This window comes from Syngnathus scovelli, chromosome 12 (assembly GCF_024217435.2).
Source record: "Syngnathus scovelli strain Florida chromosome 12, RoL_Ssco_1.2, whole genome shotgun sequence".
NCBI classification, from domain to species: Eukaryota; Metazoa; Chordata; class Actinopteri; order Syngnathiformes; family Syngnathidae; genus Syngnathus; species Syngnathus scovelli.
Window position 1 is genome coordinate 10,635,021 of NC_090858.1, and position 19,552 is coordinate 10,654,572.

The following is a 19,552-nucleotide window of genomic DNA, read 5'->3' on the forward strand; positions in this document are numbered from 1 at the left end:
CTTTACATTTGGACAATCCTTCTCTCGGATTTCATCTGTTCTGTTTGAGCAACAGCAGCAAATACTCACCTCAAGGGGTTTTGTCTTAAAATTATCCAGGCAGAGTAATTGTTCAAATAGATGCAGCATGATAGCTTTCATTTTCATGTCATTACACCAAAGGTCAGCGGTGGCGAAAAAAAATCACTCTGTATATACATGACAAAGTTTTGCTCCATGTACAGCACCTCGTATGCAGTGGTGGTTGTTTTAAAGTGCTCTATAAATAAAGTTAAGTTTTATTTAGTTATTAGCTAATACAGTGATCCCTCGCTACTTCGCGTTTCGTTTATCGCGGCTTCACTACATCGCGGATTTTTTTTCCAAATAAAAAAAAAACATTTAAAAGTCAAAATAAAAATTGAGGAAACATGTGTCTAACCTTTAGGACAATGTAGTATTGCTCCAGATATTCCTTTACATTCCTTTAGAAGTCTGTTTTCGCGTGTTAGCATGATCACGAATTAGCATCTTTCTGCTAACTCGTTAGCCTGCCCAGTACTTCTTGTTGGTGACCGCGGATTTCACTTATCGCGGGTGGTTTTTGTAACCAATTATCCGCGATGAACGAGGGATTACTGTATATCTATCTAATTAATGAAATACATCATGAGTTACTATGAAATATCTGCTTCTTCAGCTCTATTGCAGCATGGTTGCTACTGTCCCTTGGTTCTTATTCCTCCATGTTGCCGCTGTTGACAAAAGTAGTATTTATACTTCCCACCACTACGGTAATTGAATTGAACATCCATCCTTGTTCTGAAGCAACCTTAAGACACCTGGAAAATATTTTTTTACCACTACCTTGACAGGCTAAAGATCATACCTTGTAAGTTCAACTCACAACTAATAGTAAAGATACATTGTTATAACATAGGAAGCCATTGATTAAAATTGTCCCCCAGCTGTGATAAACTCTCGTAAACATGATTATTTCCCCCCCGAACTTCTTCTTCGGAAGTATCTTTATTCGTCTGGCCTGTTACACCCCGATGGTTTGACTCCATTCTGCGATGACCGAGGCTTATATCAGCAGACAAGTTGTAATATGGACAAGGCTAATACCTGTTATTCTGGAGGGAGCTCTTTTTGTGACTGCTGTGATGCTACGATTTCTCTGCTTTTCAATTAGACGCTCTGAGGCTCTCCACAGCTTGTTGCTTTGTAATCTCTCGGACAAGACAGACAGTCTACGGGACACTGATCACCACACAATCCTAAACCTAGTTGAGTTTCGAGTGGAGTGGGGTACTCATCATTGAGGTGCAGATCTCATTGGCATGAGTCATTTTTTTTTTCCCTGCTTTAATGAGTCGTAGGAATTATAGCAATGTCCATTCACAACATCAGGTATACCTGCAAACAGCTGATCAATTTTGTAATAGGATCCGATACATGAGCAGCATCAAAAAGTCCACCATTTCAAACAAAATAATGATTTGTTTTGATTGACACTGCCAGAAAGGTAGAGTATTAAATTTACAATTTGTTCAATACTGTGGTTGCAGTCTGCAGTAGTGTAGTGCACAATATCAAGCTAAGTTTTTTAAATAGTAGTCATCGGAAATGCAAAACAAATTAGCATCATTTTATCAGAAAACCCCTCCAGTTGATTCAGTAAGACTAATTTCAGAAGTGAAAACAGTGACACTCTATGAGTAAATATGTCTTTTTCTTTTGTTTCTGCCTTACCTTTTTATGAATTTAGACGCCATTTACTGGTCATTTTTGATCATGTGTAAGTTCTTAACAACGTATTCATCATTTAATGGATTTATTATGCAAGTCAATATAAACTGTATATCGTTATTGTTGGGCAGAAAACAAATTTGGGTAGTTTTTATTTTAAACCCACAAATCATGTTATTCATCAGTTCCCACGTGGATCTGGTGTTTGTACAAGTGATTGCCCTTTGCTATCTTGATGGTAAGATTATTACGGGATCCTCCACATTTACGGAGCTGCGGAGGATCCCGTGATAATCTTACCAGGAATGCATAAATGTGTAACAGAGAAGGCTGAGAAAGAGTGTCTGACTCCAAGGGGGTTACTTTGATGTGGAAAACTTTTTAATTTTTACAATACGTTTCTGGTGAGTGACACCAGTGCTGGCATTTTTTTGGACAATCAATGTATGATGCAGACAGAATAAATCAATACACTGTACATTATTTTCTTTGTAAAATCAACTTTAAAATTACAACACCTTGGAAGAGAACCAGTGTCATGGAATACAGTTTGTTCAACGTTGGTGATTCCACTGTAATTAATTAAACACAGGACTGAACACAGTACTTTGTAATGCCGACAGTAAAAGTGCATACAACCAAATACATCAATGACAGTATCCAGAAAATAATTGCCAAAAGTCATTAAAGGATTTCCAAGACAGAGGTAAAACTTTAGTCACTAGCTTAATCTAAACTAGCATTTGTTTATTCCAGGTTAGCATCAAATTGCAAGAAACTCATTTCTCAATTCGGATACAAATTCCATTCATGGTTTGCAAGTACGCTGTGGCACTGCATACAAGTCTTATGTTAACATGCAGATGAACGTGTTTGTACCGGGTATTACGAATTTGATGTTGGCGTGGTTTGAAAAACAATAGCCCAAACCTTATTATCAGTTTGATTTGCCTGCAGGTGTTATCCTTAAAAGTGACACTAATGTGTGTACATTTCGCAAAGCATACAAAATCTGTGCCTCAAGACACAGAGCTTTGGCTGCGTGCCATATCGCATTACTAAAACGTCCCAGCTCCCCCGTGGTGTTGTCGCAAACGAGAGAAAACAGTTGTCACTGGATTAGTCATGGTGATTACACTTGTTTGGCTTTCCTCAAATGTTGATTTGTATTGAAAAAGTTATTGTCATGCACTTGTCACGTGATTGAAACTGTGATCATATTTGAATGTTGTTGTTTTTTTAAACAACACACACCTGTTTTGGGGTTTTAGTATTGCTATTTTCTCTTCCTATTTTGTTCCCCCTGCCGATTTTTAGTTACAAAGTAGGACAGGAATAATTACAATTAGGAATCTGTTCTGCGCCATCTCTTGCTCAGAATTAAAATATCCTTATAAATAAATCACAAACAATTTGCTCCCAACTTGTAATACTTTGGTAAGGCTTAGATTATTCAGAGCAATGATGAGGAAATGCTTCAAAAGTTAAGCACAGTATGATTGTATCGTTTATTTTCCATGACATGACAGCCCCTGCCAATGTGCAAGCAATAAGTAAGCATGAACAAACATCCAAAAATTTGACCCTCCTCACATTTTAAAGTTGTGTCTTTAAACCACTCCTTTTATTGAGGAGAAATCTAATTATTCATTTGTGATTTTTTTTTAAATGTTCAATGCAAAAACAGCAGATTGATCCTTAAAAAAGTTGAAATGCTTTTTACATTAGTTTTGAACATGTCTCACAAAAGTGAAATATGTTCATGACATGCTGTGGATTATCTGATTGAGAACACATTTAAATACCCACAAGAAATACAAAATTACAGCCTGAAAGTATGAATGCCAAATTCCAAAAGTAATTTCTTCTGCTGGTGTGTGTCTGTGTGCTGCAGTTCTCCACCTCCCCCCCACGGGTGTCTAATCGTAGTGTTCAGCCAGATCACTGGAGAACATTCTCTATCAGCAATTAGAATATGATTATATTCTCTTTCTTGGTGGTCCCTGGGAGTCGCTGCGTGTGATTTCAGCCTGCCTCTCTCAACAAATTCAACTGAGTGGAGACAATGTTAAAGTCACAAATTTTTATGCATACGTGTTTGCAGAATGTTTTGGCTTATAATATGACACATTTACCGTATTTTCCGCACTATAAGGCGCACCGGATTATAAAGTGCACCTTCAATGAATGGCCCATTTTAAAACTTTGTCCATATGTAAGGCGCACCGGATTATAAGGCACATAGAATAAATAACTCAACGTTGCTCAAACGTTAATACAATCACATTATAGTAACACTCAAAATAGTGAAAACAATAACAATATAACAATATATCAATAACTCAATAACTTAATAAATTAGTCCTCATCCACGAATCCATATTGGTCCATAAATAAGGTGCACCGGATTATAAGGCGCACTTTTGAGAAAATTGGAGGTTTTTAGGTGCGCCTTATAGTGCGGAAAATACGGTAAGTGTAGGTGTCATGTCTACAGACGTAGGTGCTTATACCGATGACCTGCATAAGGAAAGGTTGTTGTAGATTCATATTCCAGTCAGGTCAATGAAGCTGACAAACCAATTTCCAATTTAGCGGCACAATGCCCACACTGAGAGTCTTCACTTCTATCATCAAACACACACACACACACGCACACACACACACACACACACACACCAATCATGATCAACATAGGTCTCAAACAGAATAGAGCTTTTTGTCTCGATTGCTACCACAAAAATAAGAAAAATTTAATATCCTGACCAAGATCAACTATAGCATAACAGTGGCAGCCTTTCTGCCGTGTCAGACCTGGGGAGCGGTAAGTCTGGGTTTCCCTGCCAAAGTTGCCGCCCCCACAACCCAACGCCAGATAAGTGGAATAAAATGAATGCAGCTATTGATCATTTATGTGGCTTGCAATTTGTCTTATTATCCACTTGAGAAATATCTTGCTTATCTGGATGACTAGATTTTTCTATTCCGATCCATCCATATTGCAGTGTAAATCCACACAACTTTTGTGACTACGGGTGTTGCTATGGGAACGATCTTGGCAAGAAAAGTTCTTAAAACAGATGTCACTCTAGTGGGCTGAGGAGCCTGGACATTAAATGGCATACGGACCTTGTGAATACAGCCGGTTCACTTTGGCTGCCTACTGCCCCAGGCAGTTTCACTTGCATGAATATCTTTTCTACCCTTTGTGAGAGGGTGCAGAATTCTAGTCGAAATATTACTACAGTGTTGGCCCATACACATACGTACATACTATGTGTATTTATTGACAGTCATTGTTTGAAGCAGCTCTCGTGCATTCTTGCCGAAGGCAAGGTAAATACTGATGATGCACGTGGATACTAAACTGTAGAGCAGATTAGTACACGTTTGTGCTACCGACCTTGTATGAATATGAAGCATTTCGGATTTTGCAGGGTCAAAAAGAGAGAATGTGGTCGTAGTGTCCTGTTCAATTTGTCTACTGGTCAGAGCACTCTGACAGGGTTGGATCTTTTATTGCAAGAGCAGCCATGAGTCAGTCTTTATCATTTTACCTCTTAGAGCTGATCACTCATCTCTTTCCACAAAATTTGAAAATGTCACGGTTATGTTTTCAGGTTCATCACAATTGACACCAGCTTGTTATGCCGAACATGAAAATGTAGGTAAAAGTTTTAGACAAGCTGTTATTGGTTTATAAAACTGTACATACATATACTTTGGAACTGAAGTGATAGTGTCTGGGAAAGTACATGGGACTCATTCCATTCCATGCATTAATTGCATTTTTTTAAATTCTGTTATTTCAACCTATGGATTGTAATTAAAATAGAGTAGAATAGACTTGTTGCAGAAATAACGAAATAGCAGCATATTTTAGAAAGAGTATAAGCTTGCCAAGCTATGCTATAACAGATAATGAAATAGGACAAAAATTCACTTTGTCATCATAATTATGGCAACATTTAGTACATATGTACAGTATTGTCACAGTTTATACTTGAGATGTATACAATATGTATTTGAGTGTCTATAACTTCCATGTCCAGTGCAAATGAGCACAAACTGACAGAACAAAAAAAAAGTGCAGAACCATTACGACAATAAAATACTGTACATGCAAATAAACATATTCAAACAGACATTTCTCTTCTCCCTTTCTCCACATAATTCAGCTTGACATAATACTGTGTCACATTTATATCATTGCCCCTCCCTCGGTACACCTTTTGGCCTCAATTGAGGTTAATTACCTCAGGGCTCAAATGGAGCTATCTTCTTTTGTCCCCACACTTGCCCTGTGCTCTTTCTTCTGAAGCTTCCCTCCCCTCAATTTCAGATTTACAGGGCAATAATAGAGCGGCGAATGGGGAGTGAGCAACACAGACATGGGTTAATCTGTTGATCCTAGCTGTTGTGCACTTTGGACTTAGCATCTGGGCGTACTGTATTTCTTCTCTACAAACTATTTGAAGAGAATGATTTCTAATCCCCCAGAGTAGAGATCATATTCATTATAAGAATGCACATGAAATGAAGAGCAAAGTATGAAGCAATTTTTAGTAAGAGATATGACAGAGCAACTGAATTTGTAATCATATAAGTACCTCCTTATATAAGGCGCACCGGACTATAAGGCGCACCATTAATGCATCATGATTTTTAATCCAAATCAAATCATTCTCCATTTTATCTTTTTTATTTCAACTTCAGATGCAACAAATTACTTTAAAATCACAAAATAATGATCCATAGTCTTTATGATTCATAGTCTTCAGCGGGCCACTTATGATTGATTTCATGACACAATGCTTCGGGCCAGTTTAAATTTAGGAATTCGGTCCATATATAAGGCGCACCGGACTATAAGGTGCGCTGTCGGCTTTTGAGAAAATGTTAGGTTTTGGGTGCGCCTTATAGTCCGGAAAGTACGGTAGCATTATTTTCTTATTCAAGTCTGTGGACTGACTAATAAAGGGGCGTAATTTTGGAATTGCTCTGAAATAGCCCTGGAATAGTTAATTCTGTCCTTCTGAAAAGATAATTTGGGGACAGTTTCTGAGCTCTGTGGACAAGTGTGGTGAATGTCATAATTTTTCATTCATAAATGTGACAACGACGAGCATCAAACCCTTTGAATCATTGGAGAAAGCAATTCATCGCACACATTATTTATGCGCAAGCACATGCGCTTCATAGTATTTGTAGACCAGACATGACATTTTTTTGTTAAAATAAAAATATACGTATTTCATTTTTATTCTTCTGACCACCGCTGCCAAGCAACTAACCTGACATTTGAAATTAAATATTAATGATAGCTTTGCAGGTGCATTGGATACATCATCAAAACTGAAGGCGTTTTAGAAAACATACACACAGGAACTTTATTGAAAAGCAAAGACAGCAATGATAAAAACAAACATCATTTCAAAGAACAGAAAACCAAAATATGCAACTTTTTATTAGAATGTGAACCAAACTAAAGTAATTCCATTGTTTGTCCATACATTCACAAAGCAGTGAGTGCTGTGTTCAATAATCTATATCCCTGTGGGTGAGGGGATGGACAGCTGAAGTCTACATGGCCTCAAATGACCTTTCAGTCAAAAGATTGACACATAGACTTCAATATTTCAAGATTTAGTTTTCAATCATCCTACCTTGCATGTAATTTGACTCTGTCGTGATGTGATGTCAGGAGGAAGCATACTTATCATGTTTTGGTTACCTAGCAAAAAAAAAAAAAAAAATTTGAAACACATCTCTGTATATGGAGTAGAGTTCTATCCCATGGCCAACTATGCCCGTTTTAATTCTTTACAGCTCTCGCATTAGATTCTGTTTGATTGTGATGGTGCACTTTTGTTGTTTACAGTGTTTACAGTACAGTGAGATTTAGTTCGATTGATGAAAATCTAATCTGCAATAGGTTCTGTGTGCGTGTGTGTGCATGTGTGTGTGCATGCGTGTGCGTGTGTGTGTGTTTGCATGTGTGCTGTCTTCTACTGAGCAGCAGAGAATACAAAAAAGTTATAAACGCAAAGTTTGAGTGACTACCAAAACTTTGGACCCCGACTGCATGTACAATAAATGGCGATATTAAAAATAGTATGGATTTTTTTATACTATTCCGCAATGCACTGCGTCAAATACTTTTGATTGTAATTTTCTTTGTAAAAAATGCATAGCAGTGCTGATGCAGTTCAACCCATCAAGTTGTTGTCCCGCACTCAAGACCGTGCATACTGACTTTATCGTACATGAGCCACGTTTTCATATGCGAATGAATAGTTTTTGCTGAGCATGTTTGCAGTCTTCTGTTTCGTATACACAATGTAGCGGAGAGATAGAAGAGTTTGTGTGCTGTCAGCTGGTCAGGACAGAATATATTGACATAGGACGTAAGTGAATTACTTCCAGTTGGACTTGACTTGACTTTCAGGGTTATTTCATTCAGCTCTGTCCGTGCTATTGTTTGCCTTCTTATTGAGAAGATCTTTTCGATAACATTCACATGTATGGTTGTGTCCATCTACAGATTGCATAGGGGGCCTCTCCAGCTCTCTGACAAATACACACTGGGCCTCTCAAAATGGATTACAATAAAAGCAAGAGAGCAGTTAATGTTTCTGAATAATACTGTATAGTATGGTGTATGTGTGTGTGCGTGCGTGTGCGCGTGTGTGTGTGTGCGTGCGTGCGTGCGTGCGTGCGTGCGTGCGTGCGTGCGTGCGTGCGTGCGTGCGTGCGTGCGTGCGTGCGTGTGTGTGTGTGTGCGTGTTGTCATTTCTCGAGTAATCCCCCTGGAATCTAATTAGCTGTTTCATGTAGCTATCAATCCTTTGTTTACATTTATGTTTGCATGTTATTGTACAGCAATAAGCATGACACGTTTCTCATATATAAAGTAAAGCTGGCAAAGAAAGTGCAGCAGGCAAGGGGCTCGGACTGTGAGGGATGAAACAAGTGGATGCAGTGTGAACAGGTTAGAAGTGGTGGGTCAGCCTAAGGTGGAATGAAGAAAGGAAGAGCAGCAGAAGATACATCCATATTGCATGAAAGAGAAATCCACATTGCTAGTCCACCACCTTCCCCTTGCAGGGGCTTCTGTGCTGCATCCCAGGGGTTCTGTTGAATTAAGCACAACGACAGTCTCGTTTGGCTCTCTGGCGTTCTTATCGGGTTTTTTCTCGCTCACTCTCCATCCATCCTTCTGTACTTCCAACTAGGGAACACCAACAGTGTTTTTTCCCTGGACTACATAAGTGGTGCGCTGACAGTGAACGGCCAGCTGGACAGAGAAAACCCACTCTACTCAGCAGGATTCACTCTTACTGTCAAGGTGAGTTGAGAAACGAGGGCGGAAGGGTTGGAGTTGATACATTCAACATATTTATGGATTATTGGACACCACTCATTTACTCAACTATGGGTTCAGTATATTGTTCAAGGATACTTGGACATGGTCTCAATGGCCGGGCAATCGAACCTAGTACCGTATTTTCCGCAGTATAAGGCGCACCTAAAAACCTAAAATTTTCTCAAAAGTCGACAGTGCGCCTTATAATCAGGTGCGCCTTATATATGGACTAATATTGAGCCACTAGAGCAGGCGTGTCCAAAGTCCAGCCCGCGGGCCAAATGTATATATCTTATATATGGACAAAGTTTTAAAATGGGCCATTCATTGAAGGTCAAGTCAAGTCAAGTCAAGTTTATTTGTACAGCCCTAAATCACAAACAGCCTCAAAGGGCTTCACATAGACAAAAATTGACAATTATTCTCAAAGCATCCCCTGATCTTAAGCTCCCAAAAGGGCAAGGAAAAACTCAAAAAAAACCTGCCAGGGGAAAATGAGAAACCTTGAGAAGGGACCACAGATGGAAGGATCCCCCTTTCAGGATCACCAGGTTGTAATGGATGCAGAGAGGGCACAAGTAATACATAATATGAAAATCAATGAAAAAATGGATGTCGGAGGTGCCCTCGATTGTCCTGGCAGTGTCTTCAAGGAGGTTGAGCTGCAGCTCCCCCATCCCGAACTGGTCCCCGAGAATCCAGCCAGCCGCTATCAGCTTTTGCGCCACCTAACCCTCTCCCCAGCCAGGGAGGGGGTGGGCAGAGAGAACAAAACAAACTCCGGCCGAATCGGCCATTACAAGTTAGTTAAAGGCCATCTCATAGAAATGTGTCTTTAAACGTGTCTTAAATGTTTCTACTGAGGTAGTAGTTCTAATATCCATTGGTAGGGCATTCCAAAGCTCTGGAGCCCGAATAGAGAATGCTCTAGAACCTGCAGACATTTTCTTGGCCCTCGGTGTAACTAAAAGATTAGCGTTTTGCGAACGAAGGTTACAAGACGGAACATAAGGAACGACTAGGTCGACGATATATGAAGGCGCTAAGCCATGCAGTGATTTATAGGTTAGTAGAAGAACCTTGAAGTCACATCTGAAATGGACCGGGAGCCAATGTAAGTTGGCTAATATTGGGGTAATGTGATCAAATTTTCTTGTCCGTGAGAGCAGCCTCGCAGCAGCATTTTGTACTAACTGTAGACTTTTGATGAGGGACTTAGGTGCACCTTATAATCCGGTGCGCCTTATATATGGACAAAGTTTTAAAATGGGCCATTCATTGAAGGTGCGCCTTATAATATGGTCCCTCTGGGTTGGAAGAGCAGCACTCTACCACTGCCCCCCCCCACACACACACACACACACACACACTAATTCATGTGCAAAGGTCTATTTTTTACACAAATGAATAAAAAACCAACATGCACAAAATTGGGTCGTGAAAAGTTTCATAGAACAACCAAATAAATGTTGGTAATTATCTGAATAATGGTGCATTATTATTATTACCGTTATTATTTATCATGTGAGTCATTGGAACCACCAAACCCAGAGAATAATTTTGGCCCCTCCCAGAAACCCAAATACAATCATTTGTTTTTGCTTATATTAATACAGCCCAAGTGGAGGTCTACGCTCGACTTAGTGTTATTGTCAAATATGATCCTTGTGACATTGCTAAAACAAGGCACCTTTGCACAGTACTGCCCTTTTCATTGTGAATCAGAAATTCACTTTCAAGTTCAAGAGTTCATCTAACACGGGTAGACTGATAGATAATGTGCTCTTGCACAATTCTCATCCTGATAATGTGCTAAGGCATTTGTGGTTTGATCCTTTGATAATGTCCCTTTTGCAGTTTGGTGAGCAGTAAACAGCCTGCAGTCTGTCCAGAGAGGGTTTGTGGAACTGAGTAGCATAAGATAAAGGAATAGAATTTAGTACCCATGCTCATGTGCAGGGCTGATCCCTCTCTTTTCTTCTTTGTCCTCCTTTTTTGAAGTAGATGCTGTCTCTCAATTCCTCTGTCCCTGCCCTGAGCCTAAAGTGTATCACGCTTGCCTTGCACACCCTCTATCTTCTCAACTTTCAACCTCTGCTTTCTGCCCCCCCACCCTCCAGTAATTTCTTTTCAGCCACCATTGTGCACAATGTGCTTTGCAGTGTGCAAGAGGATGCGTGAAATGGATGTCGAATAGCCACTGAAAGTAGAAAGATACACAATCACAGAGCTTTTGTGACTGCAATGTTAAAGAGTAAAGTTCGATGTTATGTTGAGTCAAATCATTTGCACTTGAGTTGCACGATAATGGTGCTTACTATATGATTCCCTAAAATTCACCTATTTGCACATTCAGTAGCTGTTCATGTTCATACAAAACGTGATTGTGTTTTGGAATGGGAGACCTCTAGTCTCTCTCACGCTTTCTGGTCTAATGCAAAAAGTGATACTTGCAAACATATTCCAATCTTAGTTCGTCTTTTTAATTGAAATCAATAATTTTAAAGAAGAAAAAAAGAATAAGTGAAAATACTGTCACCCCAAAATGTATTTATAAGATATAGATTTTTTTTTTTCCCTCCTACCTGCACTTTCTCTCCGCTGATGCTTCCTTGGTGATGCTGCTATTGATTTTTTTGCAAGGCAGAGTAATATGACTAATTTTTCAACTTCAGACTAGATAATGCTGAGATTATGAAGGTAAAATGACTGGGATGATTGAGGCTGGATTTTCTTTATTTTCTGGACACAAGCAGTATGCTCTCCTGCTTGTAGCACTCCTCTATCAACTATCAGACCATAGAAAGCCCAAGCCCATTTCTAGCTTTCTCCGCCGCCCCTCCCCTTTTTTTTTCTCTTTGCAGAAGCTTCAATACTCAGACAGCCAGAGAGAGAAATTGTGTAATTAGGTCTTCTCAATTGAACTATTTTCTCTTAAATCTCATTGTGTCTGTGTGTGTATTGGTCTACACGTGAAGGGTCTCCTTTGGCCTCACTTTGAGCCCCTTGATTCATCCTGTGCTCTTTTTGATTCGATAAATGAAAAGCTGTAAATGGCTGTCTAGATTGTGTGCTGACAGCTCCGTCAGAAATTACATTTAATGTGACGTATTGTGTCTTTTGTCTTCGTCTCGTCATACGTCTCCTCCACACAACGGTCGCTTCCTTTCTGGCTCCCCTTAAGGCCACCGAGTTGAAAGAAGATCGCAGCCCGTCAGACGCTACGGTCAGGACCACCTTCACCATCCTGCTGATCGACAAGAATGACAATGCCCCAAAGTTCAACAGTTCTGAGTACCGTGTCCGCATCACTGAGCTTGCCCAGGTGGGCTTTGCGCTGCCCCTTTTCATTCAAGCCGAGGACAAGGATGAGGTGGGTGGATGGTTGCCACTGCTAAGCATAATGTTGACTTGATAATGTTCTCCGTCAACAGTAATTGTTAAGACATTTTTAAACAGCACATGTAATGTTCCTGCCACTTCCCATTAGCCTTATCTATTTTCCAGACAGTCACAACACATGCACACACTATAAGCTTTCTTCTTTCACTCTATCTGTCTCGTTCTAAAATTCTGCGCACATGCTTGTGCACACAGCCGACACCTGCACATTGGACTTTGCTACAATTTAATTTGCTCTGGAAGAGATGGGACAGAGCATCAAATTATGCCTAACGAGGAAAATCAATCACACGGGTGCAGATAAGCAGAAAGCTAGTCAACTCTGATTGATTTAGGCATAGAAGCAGTCAGGGTGGAATTTGTCAGATAACTGCAAGTCAAGTGGCTGGTGAGGGAAGCAAGAGAGGAGAAGAGAGGTCGTAAAAATACGTAAACTAACGGGGACCCCGAGTGTGTTTAATATCTTGCTCAATTGATTGTGCACATGCATCGTGCTGCATAAGAATACTTTGAACGCTTTAGCAAGAAAATAATAATAATGATAATAATAATAATAATATAAAATTAAGTTACCACATTTCCCAGAATGGTTGCTTAAAATAGTATGGGATTTTAAAATTTTTCATTTAGTTTCTTTATTATTATTTTTTTTTTTTTTTCAATTTCGTTAGTTCAGTATTCAGAGGGGGTTTGTAAATTTGTAGTATTTATAGGTTTTTTTTAAAGGCTTCATTTTAGTTTAGTTCTCATAAGATTTAGTATCACTTTAGTTATTTGGTGTATTTCTATCACGGCACATATTGTGAAGTAAAAACTTGACAAAATGCATTATAATATAAAAAAAAAAAAAAAACACAAATTCTAAAGTTACATGCATCACAACGCTTATGTCTTGAGAAAATTTTGGACTGTCTCCCAAGAAGTATTCCACTGCTCCAAGCCACTTGCTGTGAGTCATAGTCAAATTAGACAGACAGACAGACAGACGGATTAAAATCAACCCCAAAAGCGTTTGTCCTTGCAATAATAATTGTAACGTTGATAGCAGACATGCCAGAGGTTGATGCATTCGTTTCAGCTGCACGTGCATGTTATAGAGGTAATTTGCTTTTGTTTTGATTCGCAGTTGTGATCTGGTAAAACCCACATGTCAGTAATGATGTGCACACTCATTCACACTCGGCTACACCTGAACAGGAATCTTACATTCCTGCAGTCCTGGAAATTATGGGCAGATGTTTTATTTTTGAGACTATGACACAAGCGGTAGTTACCTCTCTCTCCCACTCTCTGTTTGGCTGTTAGTTCTTTCATCCGTTCTTCCGCGTGGCTGGCATTTATAAAAACTTTTTTTTTTTCTACTGGAACCTGTCAACAAACTTTGTGGATGTCACTCTTGACAGGGTACTTTTATCAGGGGCTTCTAAAGGCTGAAGTAAATGGACGAGCAATTATATTTACGGGCAGTTTGAGGTGACATCCCTGCATATCGGATGGTCTTTTAAATAGGAGCCATCAGCCACAATGGTTCTCACAGATAAAAACAAAAACAAGGGGGCTATTTGAGCTGCCAGCAAAATACCAATCGACCAGCGCACTCATCTTCCTCTGTCTGCCACAGTGGTGCTGTGACCGGCTGCCCTGCAGCTTTCAAGAGGATGGGGGGGGGCTCCAGAGATAGTTTCTTGGCAGCCACGGACTTCTCATGGTCGTGGTGTCATTTTGACCCCACCTTGATTTATATTCATGCTTTTGTACTTGAGGGATTATCTGTGTTTGAAAGACAGACTAAAACACGAGCTGCTCCTTTTTTTTTTTTTTTTTTTTTTTAGAGGTTATTTGGAATTTCATGTCGGATCAAAAAGTGTTTCCGCGGCATAGTTGATAATCGTAAAGTTCCAACTCTAGTGCCCCCTCTTTTTTTAACTAAAACATCATCCAACATAAAGTCAGCAGCATTTTGTGAGCCAGAACCAAATCCCCGATGTTCGTTTCTGCATTTAGCTAGATAGACACGCTTGTCATCAACGATCATAACATCTCTTTCTGCTCATAAAACACTTCTTAAAAGTATTCAAACAAATAGAGTCCTACACTTTGATATATGTAGAAAGAATTACTGGAAAATCCCTTTGGAGACTGTCCAAACAAAATGTCCATACAGAGAAAGTGATATCAGAAAGTAGCCGCCAGCATTGATCTTCTCTCTACCAATGTTTTAAAAGTTGCTTGAACTTTAAAAAAAAAAAGTGTAAACCTGTAAACGTTCGTAGATTAACTACAACTCTTTCTAATATTTAGACTCCACTAATAGTTTCTTGTCTGCTTCTTGATTTACTGTTGTTCTGTCTCTGCTTTAAGTAGCTAGGCTAATTTGCATCATAGAAATGCTAAAAACACAGTTTGCTCTTGGTTTGTTTTCAGAAAAAGATGAGTTTGTTGTTGGTTAAATAACGTTCTGTTATTTCTCTCTTATCTTTCCTGTGGTAGGGGGTGAACAGCATGTTCCAGGTGTTCTTGACAGGGAACAACTCTGAATACTTTACCATCTCCCCCACGGCCGTACAAGGCCGTGCCGACATCAGAATTAGGGTTGCCATGCCACTAGACTACGAGCGCATCCGCAGCTACAGTTTTTCTGTAAGTTAATAACTCATGTGCTAAGTCAACCAGAATAACAGATCTCTGGTTTGAGTCCAATTTTGAAAAGGAAACAAGGAAGAGGTGTGGAAAATGGACTACTAAAAACATTCAATGTTAAGTGTAAAAGATTTCCTTGATGACACAAAGACTCCAAATTTCCTTGATGGACATAAAAGCGATTGAAAAGTTTGAAAAGTGATACACTTGTATGAAGTCCCACTCCACAACAACGAAGACTTTTTTTGAACTCCAAAATTTCGAAATTAAAGTTCTTTGAGTTCTTTCAAGCACATTTTGATGTGCATCTTCTGTGACCTTGAAACAGTTTGTGTCTGGTTAAAATGTAAATCTTGAAATTATTGGTATAAATGTGTATTTCTTTCTTTGCAGCTCTACGCCAATGAGTCCATGTCTGATCATGTGGGATTTGCTCGTATTTTTATTGACCTCATCAATGAGAATGATAACAGACCTATCTTCAGCAAATCTCTCTATAACATCAGCCTCCCTGAAAATACACCCAGCGGTACCTCACTGCTTCGTATTCTGGTGAGTGTTCAAAGAGTGAATGCTGAATGGCAAATTCTTAATGAATGACCACTTACCAACTAAATGGCAAAAGATACAATAAACTTGTGTACTTGTTATGACACTTACTTGAGCATGGGATCAGCATTGGAGAACTCCATTGGCTAGGTGTTGAAATGGTATGTAATATCATAATAAATAATTCATATAATTTAAAAAAAAATCTAAAACAGGATTCATCTTATTGTAAAAAAAATATATATATGTTATTATTCATTGCCAGGCAACACAAGCAGCTACACCTGCATTCCACTTGATTCAAGTGCAAAACCCACTGTGTGAAAATCAATAGTGTTTATAGACCAGTGCTCATGAAATGGACATTGCAGGGCAATCTAATACCGATAAGTCTGGCTGATGTTGGTCTTGTGCAGCCTGCCTGAGAATATGGAGTACTGTTTGAAGCCCAAGAGAAAAAGATGTGAAGGCTCACACTGAGGTCTGTACATAGTCACCATTCGATGACGGTATCCATTGTCTCAAATACACAAAACTATGCAAACATTAAACAGATGTTGCCCACTTATGGCGAGCTGTTCATCGAGAGAGCGAAACGGAAATAAAGTAATTCACACAAACACATCTCCTTCAACTCCCTCAAAGTCAACACATGGCTAAAATCAGTGTCATTGCAGGCTTTGCTCAATTAGTGAGCCCACATGATTCCAATCTAGCGTTGTGTGTTTGTCCGGTAATGTGTTTTCATAGATTTGTTTACCCGTGTGAGTCTGTCATAATTTAGTTCATTAGTAGTTTAGACAGTGAGTTACAATGTTTGTGATGAAATGAATGCAGCGGGTAGTTTATTTTCGTGCTGCTGTCTGATGAAACAAGTTCACGCTCAGTGTCTTTGTGGTGGTCACGAGGAGTTATTTAAAGTTGAGGTAGGATTTTTCATCCATCTATTCACTTGGATGGCTAAATTCTGCCCATGTAAAGATGTTCATATACATATTAGTTCTAAATATATTTTATGATTCATTTTTCATTCTATTTTTGGGACCAGCCACCACTGCCAAAAGAAAAAAAAAACTGGAAAAAAAGGCCTTGCAAAGCAAAATATTTTTTATAGAAATGTGAAAATATAAAAGTAATTACTAGTAAATCAATTTACTATCTTAAAAAAAAAAAGATTTAGATGACTTGTTATTGCAAGTCTTGCATCTACTCTCAAATGAACCTCTTGTGCGAGTATATTGTCACCAACTTCATAACGTGCCATTCATTGTTCTCCAAGGCTTCATTCTCTAAACTTCTCTAAATGTGTTGAGAGACCCAAAGGTGTCAATTGTCTGCGAGAGGCAAAATAAGGTTGCCAGATAATTTTTATTGCAAAAAAACAATGATGGCTTTCTCATTTTAATGGCGTGCATGTCCAGTCATATAATATCTATACAATGACTTACTGCTAAACTAAATTGCCTATTATTGCAATAATCCTTGAAGTGGATGTAATGTCTGCAGTTGAATGAGTTTGTTTGCGAGTGAGACAGAGTTTTTTCTCTGCTTCAAGCCATACTTAAATTCTCAAAGCAATTAATTAATAATAAAGACTACATTATGAGTCTTGACAGACAGATTTTCAATGACCTTTCTACTTGTTAGTGCATGACTATGCAAAATAGCTTAAATGCACATTATTTGTTATTATGTACTTTACTGCAACATAATTTAGCACTTTACAACTGTCCTCTAACGGTAGTGCTTGAGAATACATTGAATTGGTAAAAAAAAAAAAAAAAAAAGTCATCTTGAATTTTGAGTTGACATGAAAATTGGAACTATTGATCAAGTATCCTCAGTAGATAATTTACACATTCATGTTGAAAGAGAGTCATAAAATGAGTGTCATATGTCATAAGTGATTCCTCTTTTTTACCTTGCCATAAATATTATTATTGTCAAGTAGTGTGTGCTGTGCTCATTTCTGTAGCTGTCGTAGTGCGAGAGAGAGAGGGTGGAGTCTTGGTAATGTTTATACAATGCTTTATACCTATGCTAATTGGAATTATGCATGTTGTTGCCAGCTCTTCTCAAAAGTGCCCAACAAGCAATCTGATAATGTTGCTGAAAGGCTTGTTTTAGGTTAATATTCATTGCTCATCTGATCAGAGCTGATGTACAGAGGGAGCTGATGCATTTGGTAGTGCCCACTCCTGCATCCCCGTGGACACTTACGCCCAACACATAAGTACACACACAAACACAGCTGTTTAATATTTATGCTTTGCAGTGTTACTTATCAGTATAAATATTTATTGTGATTTACTCTTTTGTCTCTATCCGTTCCTCTCTCACTTCATCTCTTTGTGTCTTTTTTTTTTTTTTTTTTTACTCGTAAGACTCTAGACATTAGCAGCTGCTAATGTTAGTAGAAATCAACGTGATTTTGCAGTGGAAGGTTACAAAGAGTATCTCTCCTCTATCATTTTAATTAGTTTACAATTAGAATGTGAGTGCTTTTTGGCTGTTGATTTTCTTTCACACCAAACTCCCCCAAGTATGACGAGTGATTTTGATTAGTGCACTGTGACACGATCATATTAGCACAGACAAGGACTCGCCCAAATTGTTTCCAGTTGGTTGATTGGGTGGGTGGGCTTGGTTGGTTGGTTGGTTGGTTGGTTGGTTGGTTGGTTGGTTGGTTGGTTGGTTGGTTGGTTGGTTGGTTGGTTGGTTGGTTGGTTGGTTGGTTGGTTGGTTGGTTGGTTGGTTGGTTGGTTGGTTGGTTGGTTGGTTGGTTGGTTGTCTCACTGTCTCACTGTCTCACTGTCTCACTGTCTCACTGTCTCACTGTCTCACTGTCTGGTTGGTTGGTTGGTTGGTTGGTTGGTTGGTTGGTTGGTTGGTTGGTTGGTTGGTTGGTTGGTTGGTTGGTTGGTTGGTTGGTTGGTTGGTTGGTTGGTTGGTTGGTTGGTTGGTTGGTTGGTTGGTTGGTTGGTTGGTTGGTTGGTTGGTTGGTTGTCTCACTGTCTCACTGTCTCACTGTCTCACTGTCTCACTGTCTCACTGTCTCACTGTCTGGTTGGTTGGTTGGTTGGTTGGTTGGTTGGTTGGTTGGTTGGTTGGTTGGTTGGTTGGTTGGTTGGTTGGTTGGTTGGTTGGTTGGTTGGTTGGTTGGTTGGTTGGTTGGTTGGTTGGTTGGTTGGTTGGTTGGTTGGTTGTCTCACTGTCTCACTGTCTCACTGTCTCACTGTCTCACTGTCTCACTGTCTCACTGTCTGGTTGGTTGGTTGGTTGGTTGGTTGGTTGGTTGGTTGGTTGGTTGGTTGGTTGGTTGGTTGGTTGGTTGGTTGGTTGGTTGGTTGGTTGGTTGGTTGGTTGGTTGGTTGTCTCACTGTCTCACTGTCTCACTGTCTCACTGTCTCACTGTCTCACTGTCTCACTGTCTGGTTGGTTGGTTGGTTGGTTGGTTGGTTGGTTGGTTGGTTGGTTGGTTGGTTGGTTGGTTGGTTGGTTGGTTGGTTGGTTGGTTGGTTGGTTGGTTGGTTGGTTGGTTGGTTGGTTGGTTGGTTGGTTGTCTCACTGTCTCACTGTCTCACTGTCTCACTGTCTCACTGTCTGGTTGGTTGGTTGGTTGGTTGGTTGGTTGGTCGGTCGGTCGGTCGGTCGTTCGGTCGGTCGGTCAGTGGGTTGGCCAGTGGGTTGGTCACTGTGTTGGTCGGTGGGTTAGTCGGTCGAATGGCTGTTTGGTTGGCTGCTCAGTTGACTGCTCGGTTGGCTGCTCGGTTGGCTGCTCGGTTGAGCGATATTCCCTATGCCTGAGTCCTGCCAGTGACAAAACTGGTTTCCTATAGTGATAGTAATAGCATGAGGACATAT

General features: G+C 39.6%; 1 protein-coding gene across 4 annotated transcripts in view; it reads left to right on the forward strand.

The window, feature by feature from the left end:
* LOC125978698 (cadherin-23-like) overlaps positions 1-19,552 on the forward strand; it is a 104,779-nt gene that overhangs the window by 53,777 nt on the left and 31,450 nt on the right. For all 4 annotated transcript variants that reach the window (XR_007485121.2, XM_049736276.2, XM_049736274.2 and 1 more), the window contains exons 10-13: positions 8,967-9,079; positions 12,282-12,470; positions 14,990-15,139; positions 15,533-15,691. Coding sequence is in view for 3 of the 4 variants with exons in the window: in XM_049736276.2 (XP_049592233.1) it covers positions 8,967-9,079; positions 12,282-12,470; positions 14,990-15,139; positions 15,533-15,691 (611 nt within the window). In the remaining variant the exon portion in view is untranslated. The remainder of the gene's footprint in view (positions 1-8,966; positions 9,080-12,281; positions 12,471-14,989; positions 15,140-15,532; positions 15,692-19,552) is intronic.